The 27,090-nt window shown below is 36.8% G+C and overlaps 1 protein-coding gene across 4 annotated transcripts in view; it reads right to left on the bottom strand.

The window, feature by feature from the left end:
* Positions 1-27,090, bottom strand: part of CDC42BPA (CDC42 binding protein kinase alpha) — a 182,370-nt gene that overhangs the window by 69,846 nt on the left and 85,434 nt on the right. For all 4 annotated transcript variants that reach the window (XM_058419709.1, XM_040057917.2, XM_058419710.1 and 1 more), the window contains exons 7-12: positions 10,051-10,144; positions 9,093-9,293; positions 8,264-8,512; positions 4,415-4,494; positions 3,216-3,382; positions 2,635-2,757 (exon numbers count right to left, since the gene is read on the bottom strand). In XM_058419709.1, coding sequence (XP_058275692.1) covers positions 2,635-2,757; positions 3,216-3,382; positions 4,415-4,494; positions 8,264-8,512; positions 9,093-9,293; positions 10,051-10,144 — 914 coding nt within the window. The remainder of the gene's footprint in view (positions 1-2,634; positions 2,758-3,215; positions 3,383-4,414; positions 4,495-8,263; positions 8,513-9,092; positions 9,294-10,050; positions 10,145-27,090) is intronic.

The following is a 27,090-nucleotide window of genomic DNA, read 5'->3' as shown; positions in this document are numbered from 1 at the left end:
GATGAAGACCCTTTGCTCCCAGGGAAAGAAGAAGACCTCTATTCCCAGAGATGAAGATCTCAGACAGATGAAGAGAACCTTTGCTTTTGAACAGCTCATCCTTATAATAGTACCCCATGAGTTTGACATAGCCCATAAAATGCAGCTGTGGGAAGGCTGCATGAGATGGGAGGGACTTCACAAAAGCAGATTTCCAGGCAGCTGCTATTCATGGAAATTGAAGCCACGAGAGAACAGTTTCTTGTGGAGAAGTCTTCATGACATGGCAAGAGACTCTTCTCCCTAAGAGAACTTATATAAGACTATTTTAGAGGTGGTCAATTGACCTAAGTCCTACAGTTTTGTCTCTGTATGTCATCAGTGGAAAAGAAAAGAAAGTTGTGGGAGGAGGAAAATTGTTCTAAAAGTTTTATTCTGACTCTTTTTTTTTTCCCTTTAGTTTATTTTAAATAAAGTTTCCTTTATACCCTTTAAATTTTTCACCCTGCTTTGCTCTTCTCCTAATCCTATCTCACAACAGAAAAAGAGTAAATAATTCTAGTAAGTGCATTGACATTAAGCCAGTGCTCAATCCACCACATTATTTAGTGCATGAGCCAGGAAATCTCAAATTGGCAAGCCAAAACCACTACAAAGGGGATAGCAGATATGTTGGGGAATGTTTCCACACCTTTACTTTTTTTTTCATTACCAAAGGAAGTGATACTTCCAGCAATGAACTAAGTTGCAGCTCTATAGTAAAGAATAAAATACAATTTAAAGCTATCCTGATGTTTTTCTGTGAATGACTGGTCTCATTCAAAAGCTGATCTTGTAAATGTTCCTTTTCAGTGGTCCCAAAGACTCAAAACCTGATGTAAGGATTGTTGCATAGAAGGGGTTTCTGATCACATTGTCTTTATCCTCATTACAGCAGCAGGAGGAGGAACATTTGGCTGGAGCAAAATTTCACAAAATCCTTTGTCCTGATAAAGTGCCAACATGGCATCACTCGAACCAGAGTGATCCTCCCTGAGCTAGCTAAGCCATGTTCCTATCCAAAAATAATGCCTACGGTACAATACAAAACTGCTGCATCACTCCAGAGCAGCTGTCCAACCACGTATCTGTAATGGGCTTTTTTCAGACTACACAATTTTAACAGGCTGTAATCTATGTGCTGCACTCTGCAGTTCACACACAGCTGTTCCTGCCCCATAAGGCAGCTGCAGAGTCTAAACACATCAACTCAAGTGTCTGCAAGTTAAGTTCAAGTTACTCTTTCTGTGGGTGTCGCTGCTGGCATTCCTGACACTTTCAGGAATTGTATGAAGTCTTGTCACAAATACGAACCAGGACAAATGTTTTTTGTAGTTTCCTCCAACCTTTCTGGCCGTTTCTTTTTCCCTTGCTTCAGGCAAGATACAAACATATAATAGAGATGTATCTACCACTACACTTGTGACTGATTTTTCACACAAAACGCAGACATTTTCCAATTTCTATAAGATTAATTGGGTTTTTCTCCCTGTTTCTCTGGTTCCAGACCTGATACTTAACAGTCTCTTGTTAATTTTCCTAAATAAAAAAGTCTTGCTGTGCTTCATTTCTTCCTTTTTTCTGAGATGTCTCTGCTCTCAAGATCTTATTTTAAAGACAGCTTTATGGAGGCAGGTAGCAGGAGTCCTAAGCTAGGAAACACCATGAGAGAAAATTTCCTTTAACTTCATTCAGAATATCAAATCTAGAATACTGAATACTAGCCTTTAAAGCAGGCTAAGAAGGTATTAGCTGAACAGACAGCAAATTGGTTCACTTATAGCTATATTCAGTATAGTGGTGCAATATAAGCCCTCCCTCTCAAAGTTCTTAAAACATGAATTGCCCAGAAACTGGGAAAGTGCTGGAAAAAGATGGATCTTTCCCTAAATGTCTCCTATTGCCTCTGTAAAACACAAATACTGGCCTAAGTAGATCTTTGCTTTTTGACTAATTTGAGAGTCCTGATAAAAGGCAGCATAACATTAATTAGAAAAAAGAATCTTTTTAGATGCACAGATTTAAAAACACTTTTCAAAGTACTGAGGTACTTGACAGCCAAAACTTTAGTTTTCGTAAAATCTTTAAGAATCTCAGAAGCAAAGAAAATAAATGTTCAGTTTTGAAAGGAATGACAGCTCATTGACAGCAGAACTGAAATGTGGCTCTTCTCCCTCCCATCTCCCTTTCCTTATATCCTTCTATTGCCCAACTTGTGCTGATTTATCTGATCATAAATTGATTAAATTCTCTCTAACAGCATTTTCCTTGTTTAATTGAGTTAATTAAAGTCATGAGAGAGTGCAGGGAATGCTGTAGGCAGGACTTATTTTGGTAGAAGTTTTCTTTGGTGAGTTCTGTTGCTGGAAGCGCAGCCTCATGGCCCACTGCATCCTCTCTCATGCACTATTCCTTGCCACTTGGAAAACTCAAACTGAATTTGGAGAAAATGTTGAGGTACAGTGGAAGAGTACGGGGAAAATGAAAAGTAAAAATAGACTGGAAAACCCTTTCATAAAGACAAGGAAAACTAGCATTACAATTGGAGAGAAAAAAACCAAACATGACAAAATACAGTTTCCTGTTACAGCTTTTACATTAGTATTTATAACATACCTGTTACCTGTTTCTTCAACTTTTCAATTTCTTCTTTCAAACTTTTAATTTCTAAATCTTTGCTTGCTGTTATTGGGCCATCCACTGTTGAATACTGCAGAGCCTGCACTGTCTGAGTGGATTCTAGAAAAAGATGGAAGAGAGAGGGATGAATAACATGCCTGACATCTGAAGAGATCAAAGAGCTACTACTGATAAATTAAGACATGCCAAAAGTTCCTGCACTGGGCATTCTACAATTTGCAATTTCCAACTGTTAAGTGCCAATTTTTTAGCAATTGTCAGCTGGACAAACTAAGTTTTTAGAAGTTTTAAGAATGAAATGTTTATGCCATAGTGACCAAGGTACAGTGAGAACAAAGTTAGCATGAGAAGTTGCATACATGGTGCATTTCAGACATAAAGAGTAACAGAAATTTAATTTGTCAATAGAAATAATGAAGAAAATTCTTTTCTGCTAGAAAGCATTCCGGGAGGTCTATTTAATATTTTTTCCCCACGGTATAAATCGTGCCTCACAAAACTGCAGGTTAATCTAAGTTTAAAAATGATGGAATGATTTTTTTTTTTAATGACTATACCTTGCAGTTTTCTGCTAAGTTCAAGCTTTTCCTGTTCTAGACGTCGTATTCTCCTCTCATAAGCTTCTGTTGCTAAACTATCCTCCAAAGTTCTTTGAATGCTGGCATCAAGATCCATGGAGGGTGGTCCAGCTGTCAGTCTTAGACAGCTGCGGTCTGAAAGCACACTGGGGGAAAAAAAATAAATAGTATTGGATTTTACAACAGCCTCGTTTAAAATAGTGCTCTAAAACCATCAACCAATCAACAGTTTGTTTAATTTGTTAATTACTGTGCCATTTATTATAACATCAAAGAATACCTTGTTAGTATGTGCTCACTGGAAATTGAAATCATTTTACCTAGCATGCCTGATCTCTTCAATGCATTTTTTGTTACACAGAAGTGGATAAACTCCTGACTAAGAATCATTATGGACAGACTATGTTAGCCAGAGAGCAAAATGCAACAGCCTGGACAGTAAGATTACAATAATAGTTCATTTGAGAATAACTGAATCAAGTATCACAAATGCTTTAAAGACAACAATCACTAAAAATGGTGTGAAATTATCCCACAACAACAAGGGCATGGACATGCCAGAAATGCTGTGGCTACTCATGTACACATGCCACTACTTATGCAAATAATTCTTTTGAAGTCTAGGACATTCTAGGACATAGTTGCATTTCCAGCAGAAACACAGGCCTGGTTTTTCAGTGGTTGTAAAATATTCTTTCTTTCTGTATTTTCACAAACAAGGAGCATATATGGAACTTCCTTGTTTAGTTTAGCAATGGATATAAGTGAAATAAATTCTACATTAACACCAGATAACAATTAAAGTAATTTTTACAAAATTTCTATTCAGACTTACGGAAGTGTCAAAGGGCTAGATATAAAACTGGTTTTAAGGTCCAATAAACTAAGTCCTGCCAGGGTCCACACATCTAGTCTTAAATTTGTCATGTGCAATTAATTTTATACATTCTCTAATAACAACCTTTCTCATCAAAACTCCCCTGAGCAGCAGTGCTGACATTTACATGTATGTTAATTTTACCTGCAGAGAGCTCATTCTTTTGAACAGACAGCATTTTAGATTATGGTAATTTCCCAGATAAACCACATTCTTTGATATCTGTTCAATAATTTTCAAAGACACAAAGTTAGAATACTGTGTAATTAGCCTACAGACAATTCTGGAACTCTTAACTTACCAGCTACTTGTATATGTGAAACCCACAAATGGTAAATGATGGCCAGAAAATGCAGTGTGGGATGGTGGAGGCATTGTTTCCTAGAAAAATAATAGGACAGCTGAGTAAGCAGTATCCTACTGGACTTAAAGGGATTTTCCAGTTTAACCATATGAGAAGTGTTAGTGATAGTATCATATGATCTATATTCACTGTCATCCTTATCTACAGCCCAAACATGAAACAGCATCAACTAAATCTATTTATAATAGCAATATACAAAAATAATATACAATAATAGAATATTAAAAAAAAGAGCATGCTGACATAAAATTGCTTTTCTAATTAAACAGGCTATTGTTGGAGGAAAGCAGAACATTACACGCAGAAGATGCCAATTTATTTGTTACTTTTTTCCAAGAAACTCTTAGCACAAAGAGCAACACCTTTTATTCCCTGCTATATTCCTCTCTGCTATGCAGTCAACAGGGCTTCCTGCCTGTAGAATTACCAGTCCACTTCTGAGTGGGCCATCTCTATTTGGAGAGAACAATCAGCAGCCATTTACTAGAAAAAAGTAATACCAACAGAGTGTTCTAATCCCATTAGTGCTTTGAACATTCCTTTATTCTCTGCTCCTCTTTCTTGCCAGACAAAGAACTACAAACCAAGACAAATCTTTGAGTTTCTCTTCCGGCTAAAATGACCCTGTTGTTATTTTACTTGGACTATTTGAAGTTCTAATATTCTTTTCTGTTAAAAGCTTCCTGTTTAACCCCAAGATGTAAGGTTTATGTTGCTCTACTAGAGATGGCTAGAACAGTCACAAAAGAAAACCTCCAAGAAGATGAATATTGCACTGGAAGTGATAAAAGATTCCAAACTGTCAGAAAAGGTATGTAATGATTTCTTCCTAAACCCAAACAAAAATGAAGAAAGGAACCAGTTGTACATTTCTTTCATGTAAAACTCAGGAGGAAAGGACAAAGAGTAAGATCGCATTCAAAAGGAATCTGAAATTACCTTTCCAGCTATATTACATAACAACCACGTCCTCTTAGCTGACAAAACCCTGCATGTTTTAAAAGAGTTCACAAACAACACTAATGATATTGCTAGACTGTGTAAATTCATGAAATTGAGCATTTTGGAAACGAAGGACAAACCCAAATTACAAAGTCTTAACTTTCCACTAACTCAAAATAAAAATATAAATTATTACAGATTACTATGGTTAGAAAAAGTACAATTTTACTTATCCTTTACATTTTGTTTTTATCTTTCATTGATTTGAATTTCAAAACTGTCTTTACAGATAACTTAAAAAATATAAAATGTTTAATTGCACTATTTTAACAGGCCACATGACAATTCTCAGGTACCACACAGGTTACTTTTCTAAAATATTGTATCTATTGATAGGATTCCGTAAAAGAATCCATTGCTAAGATTCTGTAAAAGAATTTGTTTTGCAGAGATCAAGATATGTATCTCCCACTGCTTATATGACTTTAACTATAAAACCATGCTGAGAAAATTATAACTTAACCTATCATACCTCTCAGTAAGGCTACTAAACCAAACAGTTAAAAGCTAAAAACCAGTACAACTTAGGCTGCCTGAACAGCACAGTTTTGCCCTTTATGCTTGTGTGTGTGCTCAACATAAATTTTTAAAATTTCATTATTATGTATGTAATTTTTCCACGGGACTATGGCCTCATTCAAAGTTCAGGAAGAATAACAATCATGGCTTTTCAACACTGTCTTTTATCTTCAGCATTGGGTTTTCCTCATTTGCTCTATGCAATTCAAATCTTGCCAAGAATTTTTTTTTAAAGAAAAGGTCTCATGGACTTATCTCTGGTGCTGACTTCTATAACAGCAGTGTGAGCATGTGTGACTTCGTCAAAAGATATGCATGAAATATGGAGCAGAAAATACCTTCAAGTTATATATAAGGAATTTGAGGCAAAGCGATATGAAATACAATGTCCCCCGGTCAAAGCAAAAATGTAAAATATTCTCAGTCATGCAATGCCTTAGGCTATGTTTTTTCAGCAGTTCTGAGATACTAGGTGTGAAAAGAAATGGCAAGAAAATAACGTCCTTATATTAAAACAGAACAAAACATTCAGATGTTTCAAATTAGGAAACTGAAAAAGAAGCTCTAGAAACTGGCACTCATCTCTAACAGTTATGGGGCATTGCTTTCCACCCCCAAATGTCTAAAGCAAATTAGGAACTGGACTCGGTTTTCTCAGCTGAGAGTCCAGTAACTCAGCAGAGAAGCATTCTTTCTTCACCTGCAGGTCCCTGTTTCTTCACAATGGTAAAGCATTCACACAGCACAAGGCATACTCTGAGAGCTTCAGGTGAGAGACTGGGCTCTAAAAAGGAGGAGTGGTGGAATGGACAACAGTAAAACCTGTGAACAACCTCCAAAAGGTATTTCAGTTTCACAAAGACCTGCTATATACAGCATCCACTTCAGCTGCTCCATCCTCACAGCTGTTTCTGGACAAAATAATACGCAAACAGGTTTCTAAAGACTGTATAAACAAGTTTTAAGATAAAAATACTTCAGCTGTGAAGGGAAGTGGAAATATCAGATGCAAGTGAGAAAGCAAAATGAAAAAAAATGCAAGTCATCCTATGCAGCTACACTGATTTACTTAATTTGCCCACAAGGAAAAGGGCTCTGAGATTTAACCAGAGATCACAGAATCATTTAGATGGCAAAAGACCTTCAAGTTCATTGAGTCCAGCCATTAACTGTCAGATCCATCACTAAATCACTTTCCTAAAGACCACAGCTACATATGTTTTAAAAACCTCCAGTGATAGTTGACTCCACCACTTTCCTGGACAGCCTTTCTGGTAAAGAAGTTTTTCCCAATATCCAAACTAGAGCTCCCCTGGCTCAACTTGAGGCCATTTCCTCTTGTCCTGTGGGTTATTACTTGAGAGAAGAGACTGACACCCACAAAGTGTTTTAGCTGAAGTGTTTTTCATGTTTTAATGTGCAGCTGGAGAAAACAGAATCCAAATAATGATCATCTTGTCTGTATCAATTCATGCTGCCTCTTATCTGCAGGCCCAGAAAACTGAGTGAAACTGAGACGCACACGCAGTTCAGAAAACAAAAGCCAAAGTGGTGAAAATGCTTTCCCTCACATGTAAACTGCAGGTTTCTGTATCTTTCAACAGACACACACAAACACACCCCAAGATATTTCCAAGGACAGAACACAAGGTATTCCTCCAGTGCTAAGGCATCTATAAGCTGTCAAAGCTCTTTTCAAAAGCCAGAAAAGCTGGTAAAATCAATAGCTGCAGAGCATTTTAAGGAAAGGTAAAAATATTTTCTCATTCCTTAAGAAATGGCTGTAATATTTCTCCTACATTTCCCAAAACTCAAGTCAGAGAAAAGCCTGGAAAAAGTTGAGTGGAAATGAACTGAATGGAATCCAACACCCATATGAGCAATTAGAGTAGAGCAATAAAATACAATAAAATGCAATATGCAAACTTACACTGAGTCTTAACAATGCTCTGCTAAAAATAATCTTGCAGACTCTCTGTATGTAAATGTATTATTCTTTATAAGACATGGACACAAAACGTGTTACTGCAATATAGGTATATTAGCTAAAGGCATGTAAAGCTACAATGAATTTACAAAAGTTATCCTTACACAAGTATGGTTTTATGACCAGCCTATGAACTATGAAAGTATTCCTCTCTCAGTTCTTCAAAGCAGCACCTGTTATTTATGCAGCACACAGTGAAATAAACTGCCTTTTCCATACATTTTGTTACAAAGCACACTACAAAGGCTGATTCATCAGAATGTTAATTGTACACTTACAGAGTTTTTTAGGCAATCATCATCCACATCAAAGTTTGATGTATCAGTAGGGCTGCTGACTTCCGGGATGTAAGGTGCCTCACAGTTCCTAATGTTTTCCCAATCAATCCCAGCAAAAAATGGATGGTTCTTAAAGTCTTCTATTCCATTTTGTCCAAGTCGATGTTCTCTGCTACAAATGAGCCTTCGGATGAGGTCCTTTGCGCTTTCAGAGACATCTGTCACTTGAGCAGGAAACTGAAACCTCTCCTTAAAGATTAAAATAAGAGGAAATCGTTTATTACCAAGAAAAAGATGGAAAATTACCTTCTTAGTGAAAATCATTATATAGAAAAAGAAATGTGCAAATACTCCAGCTCTAAAATACATGCAGTAAGGTTTCAAGGAAAATACTTCTGCTAATGATAGAAACTATTAAAAATTTTGGCTTCTATTTTTTCTCCTTTTTAAAATTTTCTCTTACACTACAGCTGTCAAATTCTACAGCTAGCTCCATGTGGAAGAACATTTTAGAATCTTCTGCATAAGCCAAGGAATGGATTCACCAGAAGAGAGAAACACAACAGGATTGATGCCACGTTGCCAAGACAGACTCCACAGAGTGAATTAACAGTCATGTTTCAGAACCCAGATTTTTAAGTTTTAGCCTTATCCCAAAGCAAAGTCATCTGCAATCCATAACCATTAACTTGCTACATTGAAACATATTTTTTATTCTACATTTATGAACACTTAACATAATTAGTACATAAAAACTTATTTTTAAATACATGTTCAAGTTACCCCATTATTACAAATTAACTTAGAGACAGACAGAAAGTGCACTAACTTTGTGGTTCATTATTTTCCCATAGGTCTCCACCAAGGACTCAGCATAAAAAGGCGTTTCTCCATAAAGCATTTCATACATGCAAACGCCCAGGGACCACCAGTCACACTCGGGCCCATACTTCCCTTTTCCATCTTCCATGGCCTGCAAGATTTCTGGAGAGATGTAGTCCGGTGTTCCAACCGCCACTGAAGATTGGACCTGGAGAAATTACATTTTCAGGATTAAAATCACCTTTCATCTTTACAGACACTGTGGTACTGTGCCCATGTATATATAAATTTAGCCCAGCACTCTTGTCATAAAAAAAACAACGAAACACAAGCAAAAGCTTCTAAGTTCATAAAGAAATCCTTAAGTACCCAAGGCACTGCATTAACAGGCATTCCAATAATATATTTCTGCTAAACTATTATCGATATTTAAAAACAGATAAAGGACAAAACCGTCAATTGTCAGGATTAGAGCCAGTAAGCAATTATAGATTTGGTAATCACATATATGAGGTCAAATACTTTGTAACCCCCTGGGACATGATTAAACTTAGTGGAATTACATTCTAGCCACACTTACTATATACTGTGCAAATTTAAATGTATTAGAAGAACATCATCACATTTCAGTACCTCATCCTGCTCATACTAAAGCTTACACTTTCAATAAATATTAAGAGCTCAGAGCTTAAAACCAAGAGATTCATAGTTCATAAACACCTACTTGGCAATGACAGCACAGCTTCTCTTTATTTATTTATGAGTTGACTGTATACTAGAAAGTTTTTAATATACTGCAGATACAAGCAGTGTGCAGTTGTATTTTCAAGAAAGTTAGTTATATACCATTTACAGTTCCATTTAATTTGCCATAAGGCACCTTTTCCCTTTATCAGCACACATTTTATGGCTATCAATGGACTGAAGAAAAAATATTTAGGAATGTATCACTCTTTCTAAGTTACCGTTCCATCTTCCATCAGTTTCAGACAAGAACCAAAATCTGCCAATCGAATATGTCCATTCATATCCATCAAGATGTTGTCTGGTTTTATATCCCTGCAATCAAACAAATTCCAGGATTAGTACAAAAATTACTGCATAAGATGCATTCCAAGCATTATCTCTGCAACAGCCTTTTAATTCAAAACCAGCAACCTGTCAGTACACAGAAGACAGCCACTCAAGACAGAGTGAAACTTGCACTATAGGTATTTCATTACAGGGGCTGTAGATCAGTCAAATCCTACAATGCCTCTTAATTTTAGTAAGAATTGTGTAGTTAAATTCCTCTCATGGCTCAAGGGTAGACAGGAGAATCTTACTTGCTCTGAACTTTTGTATATAAAACTTTTAAATCATCTGAAGAATTTTAGTGAAATGCTCTCAAATGGAAGATGCATGCTTACACTGGAGCTGGAAAGCAACCCCTAAATTTTACAGAACAGAACAAAGGCCAATGAAATCCTGAAACAGTTAACTTTATAAAATGAATGTCACTGATTGCTTTGCAGACAAATCTTAAAATGTTCACAAGCTAAATGTCACATTGCACCTGAGAGCAAATTTTGTTGTTTGAGTTTTGGTGGTTTGTTGTTGTTGTTGTTTTGTTGTTGTTTCCCAACTAGAAATCGGGTTATAGACAAGGCTTACAGATAATTTACAATGGAAAAAATTAGAACCACAGCTTGAACAACATTATAGAAGCTATAGCATAAAGGTGTCACAATGTCACACACTCAGTGACAATTAATATGGTAACAATTGGTTGTTTAGAAGAAAATACTTCCTGAATTTGTGTTACTCAAAGACAAGTAGCACCCCATGCTGAAAACAAACTTTAGGCACCTTTCAAATATACCAAAATATTTACAAAGTAGAAAGCTAACACTGCAAGAAATCATACTTTCACAACTTGCAGCTGAGCATAAAGACAATTCTTTACAAAGTAAATCAGAAAAAATAACCGAGTCCATTCTCATAAGACCATTCTTCCACTTGATTTTTGCTGACACTGAATATGCCAAAGAATTGCAGCCTCCAGATTGAGATAGCTCTGTTTGTTTTGCATTCACCCACCAAAAACATTCCTTAAACACACTTCTAAATAAAAACAAACACATGCCATTGAGACTGCTGGAATTAAAACTTCAGTTTAAAACACTTTGCAAAAACATTCACCTAAAATCCAGTTCCTCCCAGAAGCTGGACCTAGTTCAAGCTAAACAAAAACATGAGTCACCCTTGAGGGTCCATTTATCCATGTTCTATCTTTTAATATATTCCCGAGAGAAATAATAATAACATTAATAATAATAACCATCATCATTCCAACCTCTCCCATTCAATCTCACAAAACAGCAAGGAAACATGAAAACTCTCATTGTGTTGTCAACACTGTGCAAAACCAAACCTGCAAATAACACTGAATGCACTTGAAGGAACAATGATTTCTTGCAGAAAATTTTCTGCATTTGTAGAAATCTTTAGGCATTTGTAATCCTCAGTAATAACTTCATATGAACAACTTTTACAGTTAAGGAAAAAAGACCGACTTAATAAATACAAATTCTTTTCAGCTTTTGTAACAGAGGCTATGGGCTATGAACAACTGTTCCAAATTCCGAACTACATTAATAAAAGACAGTTTGAAAGACAAGAATCGCTGGTACCTGCAGAGCAGAGTAGGCTATAAGCAAAAGAAAGGAAAATTATGAGCTCCAGAGGGGAACAGGGAAAGGGAGTAATTATTGCCATTGTAACTGAAGAGTGTGAAGGTGATGGTTATGGGAAAAAATAATGTCTTAAACCCTGCATCTCTACTGAGCCTGCAGCAGTAGGATGGCAATAGAATGATGAGTTTTGTTCCAGGTTTTGCTTTGAATGACATTTGTTTACTCTCTTAAATGATCAGAACCAATTCTGCTCTAAAGACAATATGGTATTCTCTCTTCACATTCACTCGACCTTCCCCAGCTTATCCACTATATGGACTGGTTCCTTCTACTTCCATCTCAACTGCATTTTTATTCCTATCTCTCCTAGACTCACCTCAAAGGCAGAGATGTCCAATCCTCCACCACCTATCAACCCCCAATTTCTTCCCCTTCTATTTCCTTCTTTCTCTCTCATCTTCTTCACTCCCAAATCCTTATTTCCCTGCCTGTTCAGATTTAACTAATCTTTTTTTAAATCCTGTTTCAGTTCTCAGCAGTCACCATTTACTCACAGTCCTATTCCCACTGGCTTCCTATTTCTGTGATACAGGTCAACCATCCTCTTTCCTCATGTCCAGTTCCTGTCCAATTTGCATAGCAATCTTCTTTGGCACCAAAAGGAAGAGAACTATCAGTAATAGAGACACTCCATGCTGTCTCTAGTGTCTTTTTATCAGCATCTCCCCAAATTCCTTCAATATTACAGCTCTGAAGCAGTGCAAAGCTACAGCAAAAGAAAACTGAAAAGTATTTAGGGATCAAACTATGCACACAATTCTCTGGAATTCGTAACAACTGGAATATTGAGGAAAAAATATAACCTGAAAATATCTAGGTGGAGGGCAGAGGAATGAAAATATATCCATGACTTATGGAGGATTCTCTCCTGAATTTCGAGTCTCCACATCCCACAGGAGAAGAGCTTCTCACTGGTTTTGTAATAACTATTTTATTATTTGAAAATCTATATAGGAAAAGCAATCCATGTTTCTTGATCTTGTTACTGGAAAGAGGAACACTTATTGCTTCAGGCAAGTACTAAGGAATGAAAATTCCAGACCAAGTAGCTAAAATCTGGCAAAATTAATGAGCTAATAATGAAAAGTTATATGGCTTAGTGAATAGACCACTGGGCTGAATCTCTGTAGATAAGAGTTACCAGGTGATCGTGGGCAGAACATTTAAATATCACCCAACAGGAACCATGGTGCTCAGTCAACCAACTAATATCACCTGGCTAGAAGATGCGGAGCCCAAATACCCTACTAACTCAGTAATTAGTTCACTGTAATAAAAGAAAAAAGTCAGCTCACTTGAAATATGAAATACTAATTCACTTTCAAGAAATATAAGCATTTGAAAGGTATTTTATGAGTCAGATTTATAGCGGGAACGGAACAAGCATTGAATCAGGGCAATTGCTCCGACACCTCTGTGCTCTCTGGACACGCTGAGCCTGACCAAGTCCCAGCCCAGACAGCTCAGCCCTACTCTGACAGCAGCTTGTGGGGAAGCTCAATGTGCAAGGGGTGCAGGTTGCCAGAGCTGCGCCTGGCACAAGCCAAGCTACCACAAATTCTTCAAATATACTCCACACTAAATTAAGGGAACACAGGACCACAACATATCCAAAAACCTTTTTGGTTTTTTTTTTCCAATGAGTAATTTAACAGCACCAAAGAAACTAGAAATCTGGACCAAATAAATTTCTTTAGAAACACATATATTCATTTAAACTTGGACTCCAACAGAGTATCCAGGAGCAACTTCTACTTTTCTGAGCTTTTTTGGATTTGACTGTAGGAGAAAATCAGCGCTGCGCAGCAGCTTTGCTGCTGTTTTCTGGAGAATGCAATAGGCATGAACAGTGTGTAATACTGAACTTGCACCGGAAATGAGCATGAAGGCTAATGAAAAAAAAAGGAGAAAAATCTCTAATGAATCCTTCCTTATAATGCTTCTTAGTTTAATATGGGGAGCTGTTCTTCAGACTGGCATGTTTACCCAGATGACTTTACTCACCTCTCTTTAAAAACGTTTACTTTCTTAAGCTGTAATTAAAACCCAAACATTTTACATACTAACTGTGTTAATATAAACAACATTCTGAAATAGGACTACAGCAGATACCTGGATTATTGCCATTTATTTTGATTTCTCTGTTAATGAGCCAGAGTAGAATTTCATTTGTTCAGTAAGACTCAAGAAAAAGTATTCCCTCTGAGACATGCTAAATCCATAGCACATTCCAGCCGTAAAATAAACTAAAAAAGAATTTTTAATACATGTGAATGTATTTTTCTCCCTGGATTCGTTTCTGATCCTAAAGGAAACTTGAGGAATCATGAGGTCTTGCATATTGAAATTTGGACTAGAAAATTTGGACTCCCTTATATTCCTTACAACCTGAATTATCTGATCATCCTATGGTTTTGAGGCATACGTATTCCTGAGGTTCATCTATGTCATTCCTTGAATCACTGGATCAATGCAATTCCCTCATTTGCAAGACCACATGAAGTTCCTCAGGTCTACAGAACAGGAAGCAGCAGATTTAGAAGGATCTTGTTTCAAGGGCAGCTTCATGGAGGAGGGGACCAGACAAACAGAATGGAAGATACATCAAAAATAGAGGGACAATTATTTAAGAACTTATCAGAATGACCAACAGCAGTCGTGTTAAACACTACCAAAGACTGTGCCAGTGGGTCAACCCACAGGCTTTTATCTTCTACGTTTATGTGATAAAATCCCCAGTGGCATTAAAGATTTTGTGACCAGTAGGTAGCCCTATTCTTGGTAGCTGTACAGTTATGATGCAGGATTTACTTGGTTTAGTTATTTATCTGTATTATTATTTTTTCTTTCAAAACATAAATGATCAGGCAGAAATGGAGGAAAAAGCAAGTCCTTCTCAAGATCAACAAACGTGGCCAGGTGGTACAAGTGGGAACCTCTTAATATGTCAAAAATATCCTCCGTGGAATAAACATTTCAGATGCTGATGGACTGTCCTCGCATACACAGCTGAGCTCCTAAAAACCAGCAGAACTGAAATTACAACAAAGGGACTCACACTATTCTAAATGCAATGACCACGATGTGAGCTGAGCCTGAATAAAGAAATGGACCTGCCTGAAATCAAAGGAGCAATTTGATACCAGTTTATTTGAGCCCAGCAGATAAGAAAGAGACGATCTGGAGAACAAATTTTTATTCCTAATGCTAACATTAGAAAAGCATGGAAATCAATTAATTTTCCCAAACAGGTTACATGCGTCAAGACATGCTATTCTTCAACAGCAAGGAACAAAGTGAAGAGCTTGCATTAAATTATTTCTCTGTGAAAAATTCACATGAACAGTATTTTTAATGCTACCAATGCAAATTAAAACACCCGCATTCGAGAAAAATAAATTAGTTTCAGCTGTAACTGCTGGCACAGAGAGACTGATCCAGAAAGCTTATTACCAATTAAAGATGTCACAGCACATTATTTCCTCATTGTACATGCAAGAGCATTCCCCAAAAGTATAAATCAAAAGGTTAAAAGCAGTCATCAATGATTTTAATTATTCACTCTTACAACAAGAAATGCCATCCTTTGCCAAGGTACCTACTTTAAGAAAAAACACAACCAAGACTTCACTTTCAGAATGCCTGGACTTTTTATGCAAAATTCCTTCAGAACACAGGATTATCCTTAGTCAGGACAGAAGTCTGGCAAACTGCTTATTTCACTCCCTTCTGTTGTTTCAGGCAGACTTTCCCTCCATACACCTCTCTCACAAAGAAATGCTACATCCACAATTAAAAAGGAAGACATTTGGTTTTGGCAGCATTCCAATGAAATGAGAAAATTTGGTGCCTGTGAAGTTTTTATTAAGGTATTCGGTGATGCTATACTGACAGCTTGCTTTAGATATGGGGAGTAAAACAACTGGTGAACTTCAATCAAGAATGCTGTACAAATAATGCCTTTTTTCACAGTCAAATGTATGGACATTGATGTCCAGCAGGTTATTTCTATTTTCCATTACAGTGGACTGGGTTATATCAAAGTCAGCATTGCCATATTCTGCCAGCCACGGTTTATCAGAATTCTGATGAGCAAAAGTAGAAATAGGCTCCATCTGGCAGGAAGACCAATGTGCACTGAGCCAAATTAGATTTGGACAGTCGGCAGTTATTCTTTAGCAATCCCAACAAGATAGGCTGCAGAAGATAGCAGCATGAGAAAACTGGAATATGTTGTACCTCATTAACCGTGTCTTTTATCAAGACTCTACTGTGCCTTCACCTAAACAGACACTCCTTCATTTTTGGGTGGAATCCAAAAAGTGTGTATTTCGATTGAAACCAAAATAATTTAAATAACTTTGATCTTAGCTTTATTATTTATATAGCACCCAAACCATTGCAGCATGTTTGTATACTAAACAAAACTTGCTTCATGTAAAGCTGACAAACTAAAGCTTACAAGCAAATGTGATGCAGCAGCCTTGCATGTAGCCCTGAAGTCAATAGGAATAGCCAAGACTGAACACTTCAGAATTTAAGCCTTAATAAGTAGAGCAACTACAGGGAAAAAATAAATGCTATAATCAACCTAATTTTATAATTATTTTTTTCTTAAACAGAATCTCAACACTGTAAAACTCCCTTGTTTTCTCTTTAACTCTTGATAATAAATTATTATGTATGTGCTGTTCCAGGAACACCCAGTAATTCACCTCTGCTAAAAGAATCTCTCTACTCTAAGCAGCAGGAGATTCCTCTAAATCTCATTACATTCAATGGACAGACTCTCATCAATTAGTTGGAAACATAAACCAAACCATGACAATAAAGGATATAGATCTGTGATATACTCATTATTTATTGATCAGTGTGGATAATTTTATATTCAGATTGTCACACATCCTAACCAAGTTTTATTCTTAGTACTATCACAATACTAAATGAAAAACACTACAAAATTCAAGGTTCCATGTAGTGCATACAGTACATTAAGTGCAGCACCTACAGAATCAGATACTTCCAAACTAATTTAGTTGCAGACCGTACTTTCTGCCAAAGTGTACTTTTTTAAATCCCTAATCTAGACTGAAATAACTTCAGTTCTCACTAAAAATAAGATAATCACATTACATTCCTCTTTTACTATGAAGAATCTGCACCGCAGACATGAAGTATACAATGCAAAACAGATTAAATTGAATACTCACCCACACTGAGTGTGGTAACACAAAAAGTAATGAATTTAAGTACCAATGAAAGATACTCAAATGAAACATTAGAAAACATTTCCATAATAATGACAATAGGACACTGGAACAAATTGCTTCAGGAAATGTCACCATCTCCATCACTTTTCTTTTAAAACCAGTCAGACAAATGTCTGTCAAGAGTGGTTTAGCTACAGTTTGATCCTGCTTTGCATCCCAAAGAAAGTACTAGCTGACCTTTTCAAGTCCTCTCTCAGTCCTTCGCTCTACAGTCTTTAATTTCCGCCACTCAGGCACGTATTCTGGACACAACACAGTGTTTACCTTATGGTATCCAATGCTCTTTATGAATTTCAAATGCTAATAAAGGAAATAATAACAAGCAACAGGGAATGAGTACATCAGCCAACACATATATATCTTGAGTTTGTTCAGGCACCCAGTGTTCATTCCTGAACACTTGAACACAGTGTAGTTACTGGCTTATAAATATATGCTCCACCACATGATATTATAATATCCTAGAATTAATTTACCTCAGAAAAATGTCGCCCTGTGGGCTTCGTGCATATGTATTTGTTTCCAAGTAATGGATACCTCAAACACGATAACAGTTGCAAACCAAGTATAATTATTTTTAAAAGCTACTTATGTCCATTTTTTTCCTTCTTTTCAAAAAACAAGTAAAAGGGGTGATTTGAAAAACTCTTTTGGATAAATTCTTGGCAGCTACATACTCCCCATAGCTACTGTCTTCATCTAAAATGCTAATCAGACAGAACCAGGTATCTATGGAAAAAACCCTCACACGCAGGTTAGGCTCATGCGGCATTTTAAAAAGATGTCAAGGCAAAGTCACTTGTGATTGCCTAGGGTTCACTTCTATTGTCTTGTCAGCTTTACAGGCTAAAACCAGGAACACACTGCGCTATTTGATAACCACTGTAAATTTGGTACTTTACAAGGCTCATTTACAGATGTGATTTTAAACACCAATGAAATAACAACAAAAGAGTGGTAGACATTACCAGAAAAACAATTCCTCATGCCAAACAATGCAGCATATAAGAGAAAGTCCAGTGTATTCTGAAACTTGTAAAAGTTCAAATTTAAAAAAATGGAAGTTAATTGAAATAGTTTGACATAGGAACTGTTAAAAACAAATTAAAAAACCCAAAACCAAGTTAACTCGTCTCTCACAGTGGATCAAGAATATAGAAGCATGTAACTTTCCTCAGGGTTGACTTGTAGCTGAGTTACTGATATTAGGCAAAAAATCTTGTGAGGATTCAAATATAATATTGGGCACACATAAAGTATTGAACATTTGAATGTTTAATAATGCATTGATCTTGAACAGAATAGTATAATTGAGTAAAATTTCATGCATGAAAATATGAGAGCTTTGTACCTTATATCTTTTTGGGTAATTTTAAAAGTTTTTAATAGCTTTTTATGATGGTCTCTTCTGCTGCAAAAGACTGAGGTACAATCATAAAAGTTTCGAAAGAGGCACAAACATAAGATGGGAGAAACAAAACAGGAATGTTTTAAGTATTTATTTTTCAGAAACAAAAACTGATTTGGAAAACAAATACTCGGTTTGAGAAGTCCAAAAATCAACACAGGAAACCAGCAAAAATTGCTACTAACGGAATGCAATTTGTAAAAATCAAGGAGACAACCCTTGGGAAATGAGGTAAATTCTCTTACAATGAAACAAGTTGCAAGAGAAGTACAGCACGCTGTTGTAAAGCTCTGGAGGTACTGTGCCAATCAGTGATCAAAGCCAATCCAGAATTATAGTTAATTTGAAAGGACTGCTCAAAAAATCCAGTGGGAAATGGGTCTTGGGAATCTGCTCTCAGTGACCTTGTCCTGAGCAAAAAGCTTAGACTAGCTGACCTAAAGAGGTCCCTTTCAATCTCACCCATCATGCAATTCTGAAATTATCACTAAAGCTGCCTTTTAATTTTATTTCACTAATAACCTTCTGGGTATATTGTACCAAAACTCCTCAAACCTAATTCTGAAATGCAATAACACCAAGGTACTACAGGTTCAGCTGTAGCAGCCTACATACTTCTACTCCTTGTGGCTCAAGAGAGAAGTATCTTCAGCCCTAGCATTAAGAATATGCCTATATTTGCACTGGAAATTGCAGTTCATAAAAATTGGCCAACTCTCTCTCTCTCTCTCTCTCAGTTCTGCAGGGACATGACAGGTAAAAACACAAAACAGCGTTGATTGTATCTTGATATTTAATAACAGTCAGGCTTACAGAAATTATTAAAATTAAAAGCTTCCTTTCCCTGATCTAGAGTCTGACCAACAGAAAGCCCCTATTTATCCCAAAATGCTCAGCAGTCAAGGTTAGTCTCTGACATTGCTTACAGTGTTAAGATAATCAGTGCTGGCAAGACTGGCCTGAAGCCACCAGACATCGTTCCATGAAGAGCCCTACATGCCACTGCTCTGCCACACAAGTTTTCTCTGTGTAAAAATCTTGGCTGTCAGTCAGAGAAGACTCATCTTGTCATAAGAATGGCTACAGCACACACATATGTGTGCATATATATATATATTTAAAATAGCCAGGAGCAAAGCAATGCTTATAGGAAGACTTTCAGGTGGCAAAATATGTAAGAAATTTGCTGAAGCTGCAAACTAGGCACTATCCTGGATTGGACTACTTATTCCAGTGCATGGATTACTTTTCTCACCATGCTTTCATGAGCTAAATTGTTTTGTAATTTTACAGTAATTATATGCATGCTTTTTTACTATTATGAAAGACTATTCTCAGGAATACACATTCACTAGAACAGAGCACTTCAACACACACAGAAGAAAATTATTTATATTAGGGCTGTTTGCTTACAGAGTGTTCTTCAGAACCCAACTACTTGCAGGCAGAAAGATTCAAAAGAGGCGTTTAAATTATATCCTTAAGTAACTAACTAACTGTGCCTACACTGAAAATACTGAAGCAACCTGAAATGAAGGAGCCCTTGGGAAAAATGGGATGGCAGAGAGTGGATTGCTCACCTAGCAAGGGGCCCTAAAGTAAAAGAATACAGTTAAAAATAGGCCATGAACCAGAAGTTGTGTCACGGTAGGCTGGTGTACTATTTATGAAGGAAGAGTTGGGCACCTTGAATTTACACAGCACTAAGAAAACAAAACAGAGTTCATGTTTCTATCTCCATCTGGTGTTCTTCCACTTTTCTAATAAGCTACAAATACACACAGCAGAGGACCTGGCTGAGGGCACTCATTATTTTTGCCTCTCTAACCTGCCCAGCTGTCACAATGCTTTTTTTGGACCTGATCACTCTGCTTATAGTTTCACATTCCTCAACAGAAACTCCACACCAACAACATTCATCAGGGAAAACTGCCATTTGAGTCAACATTGGAAAGAAAAATGGCCTTCAAGCCCAAAGTTGCATGAATATTGAGAAATGACATCAAGTACATGAGAAACCAGTAACTATTACAGAAATGCACTCAAGTATCTTGAGCACAGTTTGCTCTTTTTTCGAGGCACCCTACTAGATGATAGTTTGAAATACTAAAAACCAACCTAATTTAAGGTTGATGGTGGTAGAAGCAAGCTTCATGGAGCAGCCAACTTTAAATATTGGGTTTGTCTACTTCAGATTTCAATGTAGTTACAATGGAACGCCAAGCAAATTACTTGAACTCTGCAAACTTCAGTTGACAGGGCTGTTTCTGGGTTGTCAAACTGTATTCTTTCATATCATTCTATATTTTTCCTCTAGAAGATAAGAATAAGAACTATTATCATGACAAATTAAAAAGCAATAAAACGAGAGTATATTTGCCATGTTTTGCCATGTCAACTTTATAGGAATTCTATATTGGCTTCTAAGAACTTAAGTAAACAGATTATGAACTCCACAAGCACTACTACCCTGCAGCATACTCCAAAGATTAAAAAATTAAAGTCTGCTAAGTAAGGCTAATTCATGTCAAAGCTTTTAGATTTCTAATAGTATCATGAGTTACTGGCGGGTAAGGGAGTAGAAAGAGTAAGCTCCTTAAGAATGTCATGTCCATCTGTGAGTGCCATCTGTCAAAGAAATCCTGAAAGAAGAGGCTAACAAGGAATCCAGAATATGCCCAGCTGTTGCACTGTAAATTACTACCTATGCTAAAAACCTTAACGTGTATTTCTAGGCAGATAAATGTTTTCTTTCCTTTTGATTCTCATTTTAGATCTGCAGTCTCTGCTCTTTGCTTTTCAGTACAACCACCCACAGTTGTGAAACAGCTCGCAGCAATGAAAAATTCTGTGAGTAAAGCAGTCAACATAACTGAGGACTTGCACTGGTTTTGATAATAGTCAAAAAAACATTTTACATATTCAGGTTTTTAAATTCACTGTTAATACAAAGAAAGCAATTCACAGAAGAGTGTTCACTCAGAAGCTGTCTGGACAATCTAACAAACTTTTAATATATAATCTTATATATGTCTTTGTATGTATATCTTTATAGGGCTCACTTACATGTATTTTAATTATCAGGGATATTTATTAGTGCCCTGAGCTTAAGCAAGCTATTAGTCGCAAGTCACTAGAAAATTTCTGGGATTGATCAAGAAACAAACTAACCTGCTGGATCCATACTTCATCCCATGGCAACTCCTCCTTGGTCTTTTTCTATCTTCCTCCAGGAACAAGTACACAGATATAAATACTGAGAATTATGGGAGGTGAGGGAAAAGGGGGCCTGTGCAGAAATGAGTTCTGAGACCACTTCATGCTTTTTGTTTTTCCAAAAGAAGGATATATAGTCTTAATATGAGGTTGATCTTATCTTACCCCCATCCATTTATTTGATCAGCAATAAAAAAGTTATTAACAATGTATTAAAGGGAGGGGGAGAAACACAGAAGAAAGAAGAACATATTTTAATGACATGTAAATTATTCAGGAATCGAGAGCACATTACAAAAATTTAAATGAATTGTTTGTTGTTCCTGAGTTATGTGGGAAACAAAACAAAGATAAGATGCAAAGCTGCAAGTAAACCCTGGAGACTAAAAAAATTAGTTTACAAGAAGAAGAAAACCAATGCCATCCCAAGTGAACAACTACGTACATCAAATACTTGCCATAGCTCTTGCAATATGTGAAGTAGCACTGCTATATCCTATATGTTTTACTGCTCTTCTCCCAGGTTAGTAGGGCTTCAGATTTCATTTATTTTTTGAAAGACTCCGCAGCAGAAGAAGAATGTTTCCGAAAACAACACTACTATACACCCATTTTAATGTGCCGCACAGAACCTTCGCGTTCCTCGTACTTCACCCAATAAAGGTTTATTCAGCAGTCACACAGACACTTGGGATTCCTCTTTTTTTAATGGAAGTCAATGTTGTTAAGAATATCTACCCCTCTCCAAGAAAAAAAAGAGGAGGTGGGGAAAAGAACAAAAACAACAGAAAAAATTATAGCTTTTCCAAATCTGCTTTCTACTTAATTGTGCCCTAAATTAACAGTATAGAGGTTAAATACTAATAGGAAAGAAGATTTCTTCCTAGTGAGTAAGTAAAAAGTAGAACAGTGAGGAGCGAAGAACCTACTACTCCTGAAATAATAAAACTAAATTTAGGATAATCTCTTGCTTCCCCTCAGATCGAACATGCTCTTTACTGTATTGCAAATAAGGCATCACATTTATTACCTCTTGGTTGTCAAAAAAAAAAAACAACAAACCAAACCAAAAAACTGTGTTGAAGGAATTCTATTCACAAGTTGTTAAATACAGCAGAAGATACTGCTGTTGAACACAAGAAATGCAAAGTGACTTTTTTTAGGGACAGAGAAAAGGACAGAAAAAGCACCTATGTATGTGCAATGGAAGGAAGAAAATTCGTATTTCACTGGAAATTTACATTATTTCATGTTATTATTCATTCCATGTCAGCCACCAACCTGACCAATTTTGGTGTAGGCTGAATCAAAGCCTTGATGGGGGCAGCAAGAAAGAGAGCGAGGTCCTTCCAGGATGTACACACGCAAGGGTGTATACTGACAAGAAACAAGCAACAGGATGGCATCACTTTCTGTGTACTATTCCACAGCCAGGAGAGAAATCACATCATGACCCTCTCATGAAATCCTCAAACGAGTCCTCCAGAAGGAGGACAGTGCACAGGGTGGAAGAACCCAGCAGCGGAAGGAGCTGAAGACGAACATAAATGTCTCCAAATCCACGAAGAAAGCAGAAGTGAAGAAATAAAAATCCTCTCCACCTCTGTCATGACATGATTTTTTTATTTGCTGTATCACTCAGGACTCCAAAATACTTTTTTAAAGGGTGAAAAGTAAACATTGTGCCTTGTTGCTCAGTTTGGAGTCACAGTGGGAAGGCAGCACCAAAGCACTGCACCACAGCGGCCACGCTGGGCGCGTCAAAACACAACCAGCCTTCCCAAACCTCAATACAGAGGAGCAGGGCAAAGAGTCATTTCTGTCAGAAACCTCACCCTGACTGCTAAAAGAAAATACATTGTACACTATTATTTGGCATTAGCTTTTCATTTGTATTAAGTTAATTCCGTGTGAAATTATAGAGGTTTGTTTCGGACCATGTCTAGAGGGATCGCAAGATGAATTAGGACACTCTCCAGAAGACTCCTGTACCTAATACTTCTTAAAAGGCGTTTTTTAAAAATTTTATTTTACTGTTTTGGGACAGGAAAGGGTGCTTTCCTTTTTGACACTAAAATTACATTCAAAATAACAGATTTCTGGCCTATATAATGAGGGTTTAGATTTTCATTTTATCAGTCTTTTGTCAGAGGTTCTTCTACCCTGTCTATTTTTCAGACAGAGAGAATTTGAGAGAGAATTCTGTAAGAGACTGAGGCTCTGATCCTTCATCTGACCATGGGATACCAAGCAAGATGTTACACAGTCCAGGACTTTTTTTTCCTCAGAAACCAGCTCCTTGACCCTTCTTTGGTGTAGAGTATAAACATGAATGGAAGTAGAATGAAAAGGACAGAAAACAGAGAACAGCAGGATGTGAAGATGTGCTTCAAATTCCTAGCCTGCCTGTTGATTATTTAGTAACAACCAAATTATTTTTTTCCATTGTGCTTTTTCACATTTGATGTTCAAACAAAAGCCATTAACTGCAGAAAGAAGTTTATCAGATAGAGAAGTTTTGAGTCTTGAAAATGCTGAAAAGCAGCACCTTGTGCACAGCTGAAGGGGAGGGTGGTAAGAGTCAGCTGGTGCTCAGGCAAGAGTCAGGTTTGCTGAAGCACCCAGGTGAACCACAAGCCTGCATCTCAGAGAAAACTATGGAAAGTGATTCCAGCTTTTTCATTTTTAGTCCTATCACTGAATGCAGCAACAGAATTCATATCAAGAAGTTACAATGAAAGAACATATAGTAGGAAATTACACGCTTCACAGCATTGCTGATTTTTTATATGAGATTAAGGATGATACGACTGAAGTGCCTGAATTACCTAAAGAGAGATTCAAATGGAGAACTGCAGCTACTGAGTGAAAGCTGTGGCTGAATTCACAATTTTGAAAGAAATTCAGAGAATACTATCCTAGAACAAACAATTATTTAGGAATATTCAAAAGTACGACACATACACCATCCCTCAAGCGCTCAGAAGTCACTCCCCTCTTCTTCTTTGTTTCCCTCACCCCCATGCTTATTTTCTGTCTGGTCTCCTCACCATTTAAATTGCTGGTCACTTGGAGGATCAAAGCTGCTATTTTGAGTCACCTAACCTACAGTTAATCTCATTGTTGCTTGCCTGTTTAAGTAGAATTAGTTGGCTCTGGTGCACCTAATGGTTAACAATGAGTCTGACAGTAAGTCTTTGGCTATGTGTAATTTTACGGAAGATGCACTTCAAAACTTGTATAATGAGCAGTTTTAGCTAGTCTTGACATTAATTCTTAGAGAACTGAGGGATATGTAACTTGATAAATGATGAATTAATCATTCTTGTCTGGCTGAGACTCAAGCATTGCTTTTCTTTCTGGAAACCAAATGGAAAAGAAAATTTTTAAAGCAAGAACAGCAATTTCCAGCTTAAACTAGCAAGTAGACCTGTTGCATCCATAAATGATTTCTTAACATGACACATAAGCAGAGTTAATAAGAAGCTTCCTTTGGACATGTGTCATAGTTGATCTGCATCAGGAAAAGTATGAATAAAAAAACCCCTTAGTTACACTTGTTTGAATTTTTTTCAGAAGCGTAAAATCAAAGATATTGGTGCCTGTGCCTCATCTGCAACCAGGAGACCCTTTTCTGAACTCACCAGCAGCCAAATGGCTTTCAGCAGAGCGTTTATTTTTTAAAATTGAGACACTTTTTTCCACCATTCTTCACATTATCAACCCCATTACCAAAGCATTGAGAGAAAACAATGCTTCCTAAGTAAGCAAAGTTACCTACTATTCTTTTTCACAGACTCAAAGACAGGTTCTCATTCTGTGTTGAAACATCAGAAAGCAATGGCCACTACTTCAATATCAAGTTTTTAGTACTCAGTTTGAGGTGACCTGTTCTAAACAGATCATAGAGTACCAGGTTGGAAAGGACCACAAGGATCATCTCCAACCCTCCCTGGCAAAAGCACAGTGAAGATAAGACAGCCCAACTCCCTGCAAAACTGATAGAAAACTCAGTGCTGGTTCTTTTAATACACATAACACTGCTTAAAACGACTATGAAAATTGCCTTCTTTCTTCTTATGGATCTGGAACCAAGGAGTAAATAAAATTATATGACAGTGGTTAAGTACTGCCTACCCAGAGCTGAGATTTGAATGTCATAAATGTTCACTAAAATAAAACCGTGGTTCAAAAGGATCTGTTAGACTAGAAATGAGCCCAAAAAGTAACACACCGAAGATAAGGCATTCAGAGTTCTTCTGCTTAATGTATTCTGCTAATGTAATTACCAATTTCAGTAAGATTATTACTGGTGCTATTTCAATGTTGTACAAACTAGTATCTCACCATCAGATACTTTCAGCCAAGAATTCTCATTACCATAAAACACAAATTAAGTCAAAGCCTGTAGTATGAATCCCACACTAGCAACAGTCTATCAACCACTTCACATACAAGCTGCATTTTTAAATGTACATTTGCTTTTCAGTAATTACTGCAATGTGTTCAAGCAGACCAGATACAGAGAATTTCAATCATAACAGAACCCAAGAACTACATAGGATTTTGTCAAAATTTCTAACAGGATACCAGAAACTACTTCAATCCAGTTCAAGATGTTCTGTTTTCATGTGGGAACAGGAATTTCCTGATATTCTCAGAACAATTCTATTATTTCATCACTCCAGAACAGAGGGATTTGAAGATTCTTTTGATGTTGCCGATAATATTCCACACACACGTTACACTGCACTGATCTCGTACTAGGGAACTGAGAGACAATAACAGAGACCAAACAAGTTTCTGAAATGCCTATTGATCAGAATCACACAAGCACAGCCAAAACATTACACATTTCCTAACGCAGGGAAATCGGCACCTGCAACGTGAAGACACACACTTGATGCTTAACTGAAAATCTAGATTTTTTTTTTTTCTAAATTATATGTAAAAAAAAGCTCCAGTGTGTTAGAGGTTTCATGTTAGTTTTGTCAAGAAACTTTAAGATATACACATTCAAGTTATTGCACACCAGGTGGAAGGAAGACAAAAACATTGAGACAGGCAGAGTTTTGGCAGGCACAGACATAGAACCGTTCTGGCAACACGTTCATAAGGTAAGTAGGGAAATCAGAAATCTGTTTTGCATTCATGTATATATTTGCATAATGCATTTGCTGGCAGAGTACAGAAGTTACTAAATTATTTTTAAAATTATGGGCCAGAAATTTTTTAATTTTGGTATACTCACAGAAAAAGCAGGAAAATTATGAACAAGAAGAATGGAATAACAGAACTATCTAACCAGGGAAACTGCACTGAGCAGCTTCTGTGTTTGTGTTTCTAATGAAGCTGGCATAATTCTCGATTACAGAC

Source organism: Hirundo rustica, chromosome 3, assembly GCF_015227805.2.
Source record: "Hirundo rustica isolate bHirRus1 chromosome 3, bHirRus1.pri.v3, whole genome shotgun sequence".
NCBI lineage: Eukaryota > Metazoa > Chordata > Aves > Passeriformes > Hirundinidae > Hirundo > Hirundo rustica.
This window is presented reverse-complemented; position numbering and strand designations above follow the sequence as displayed.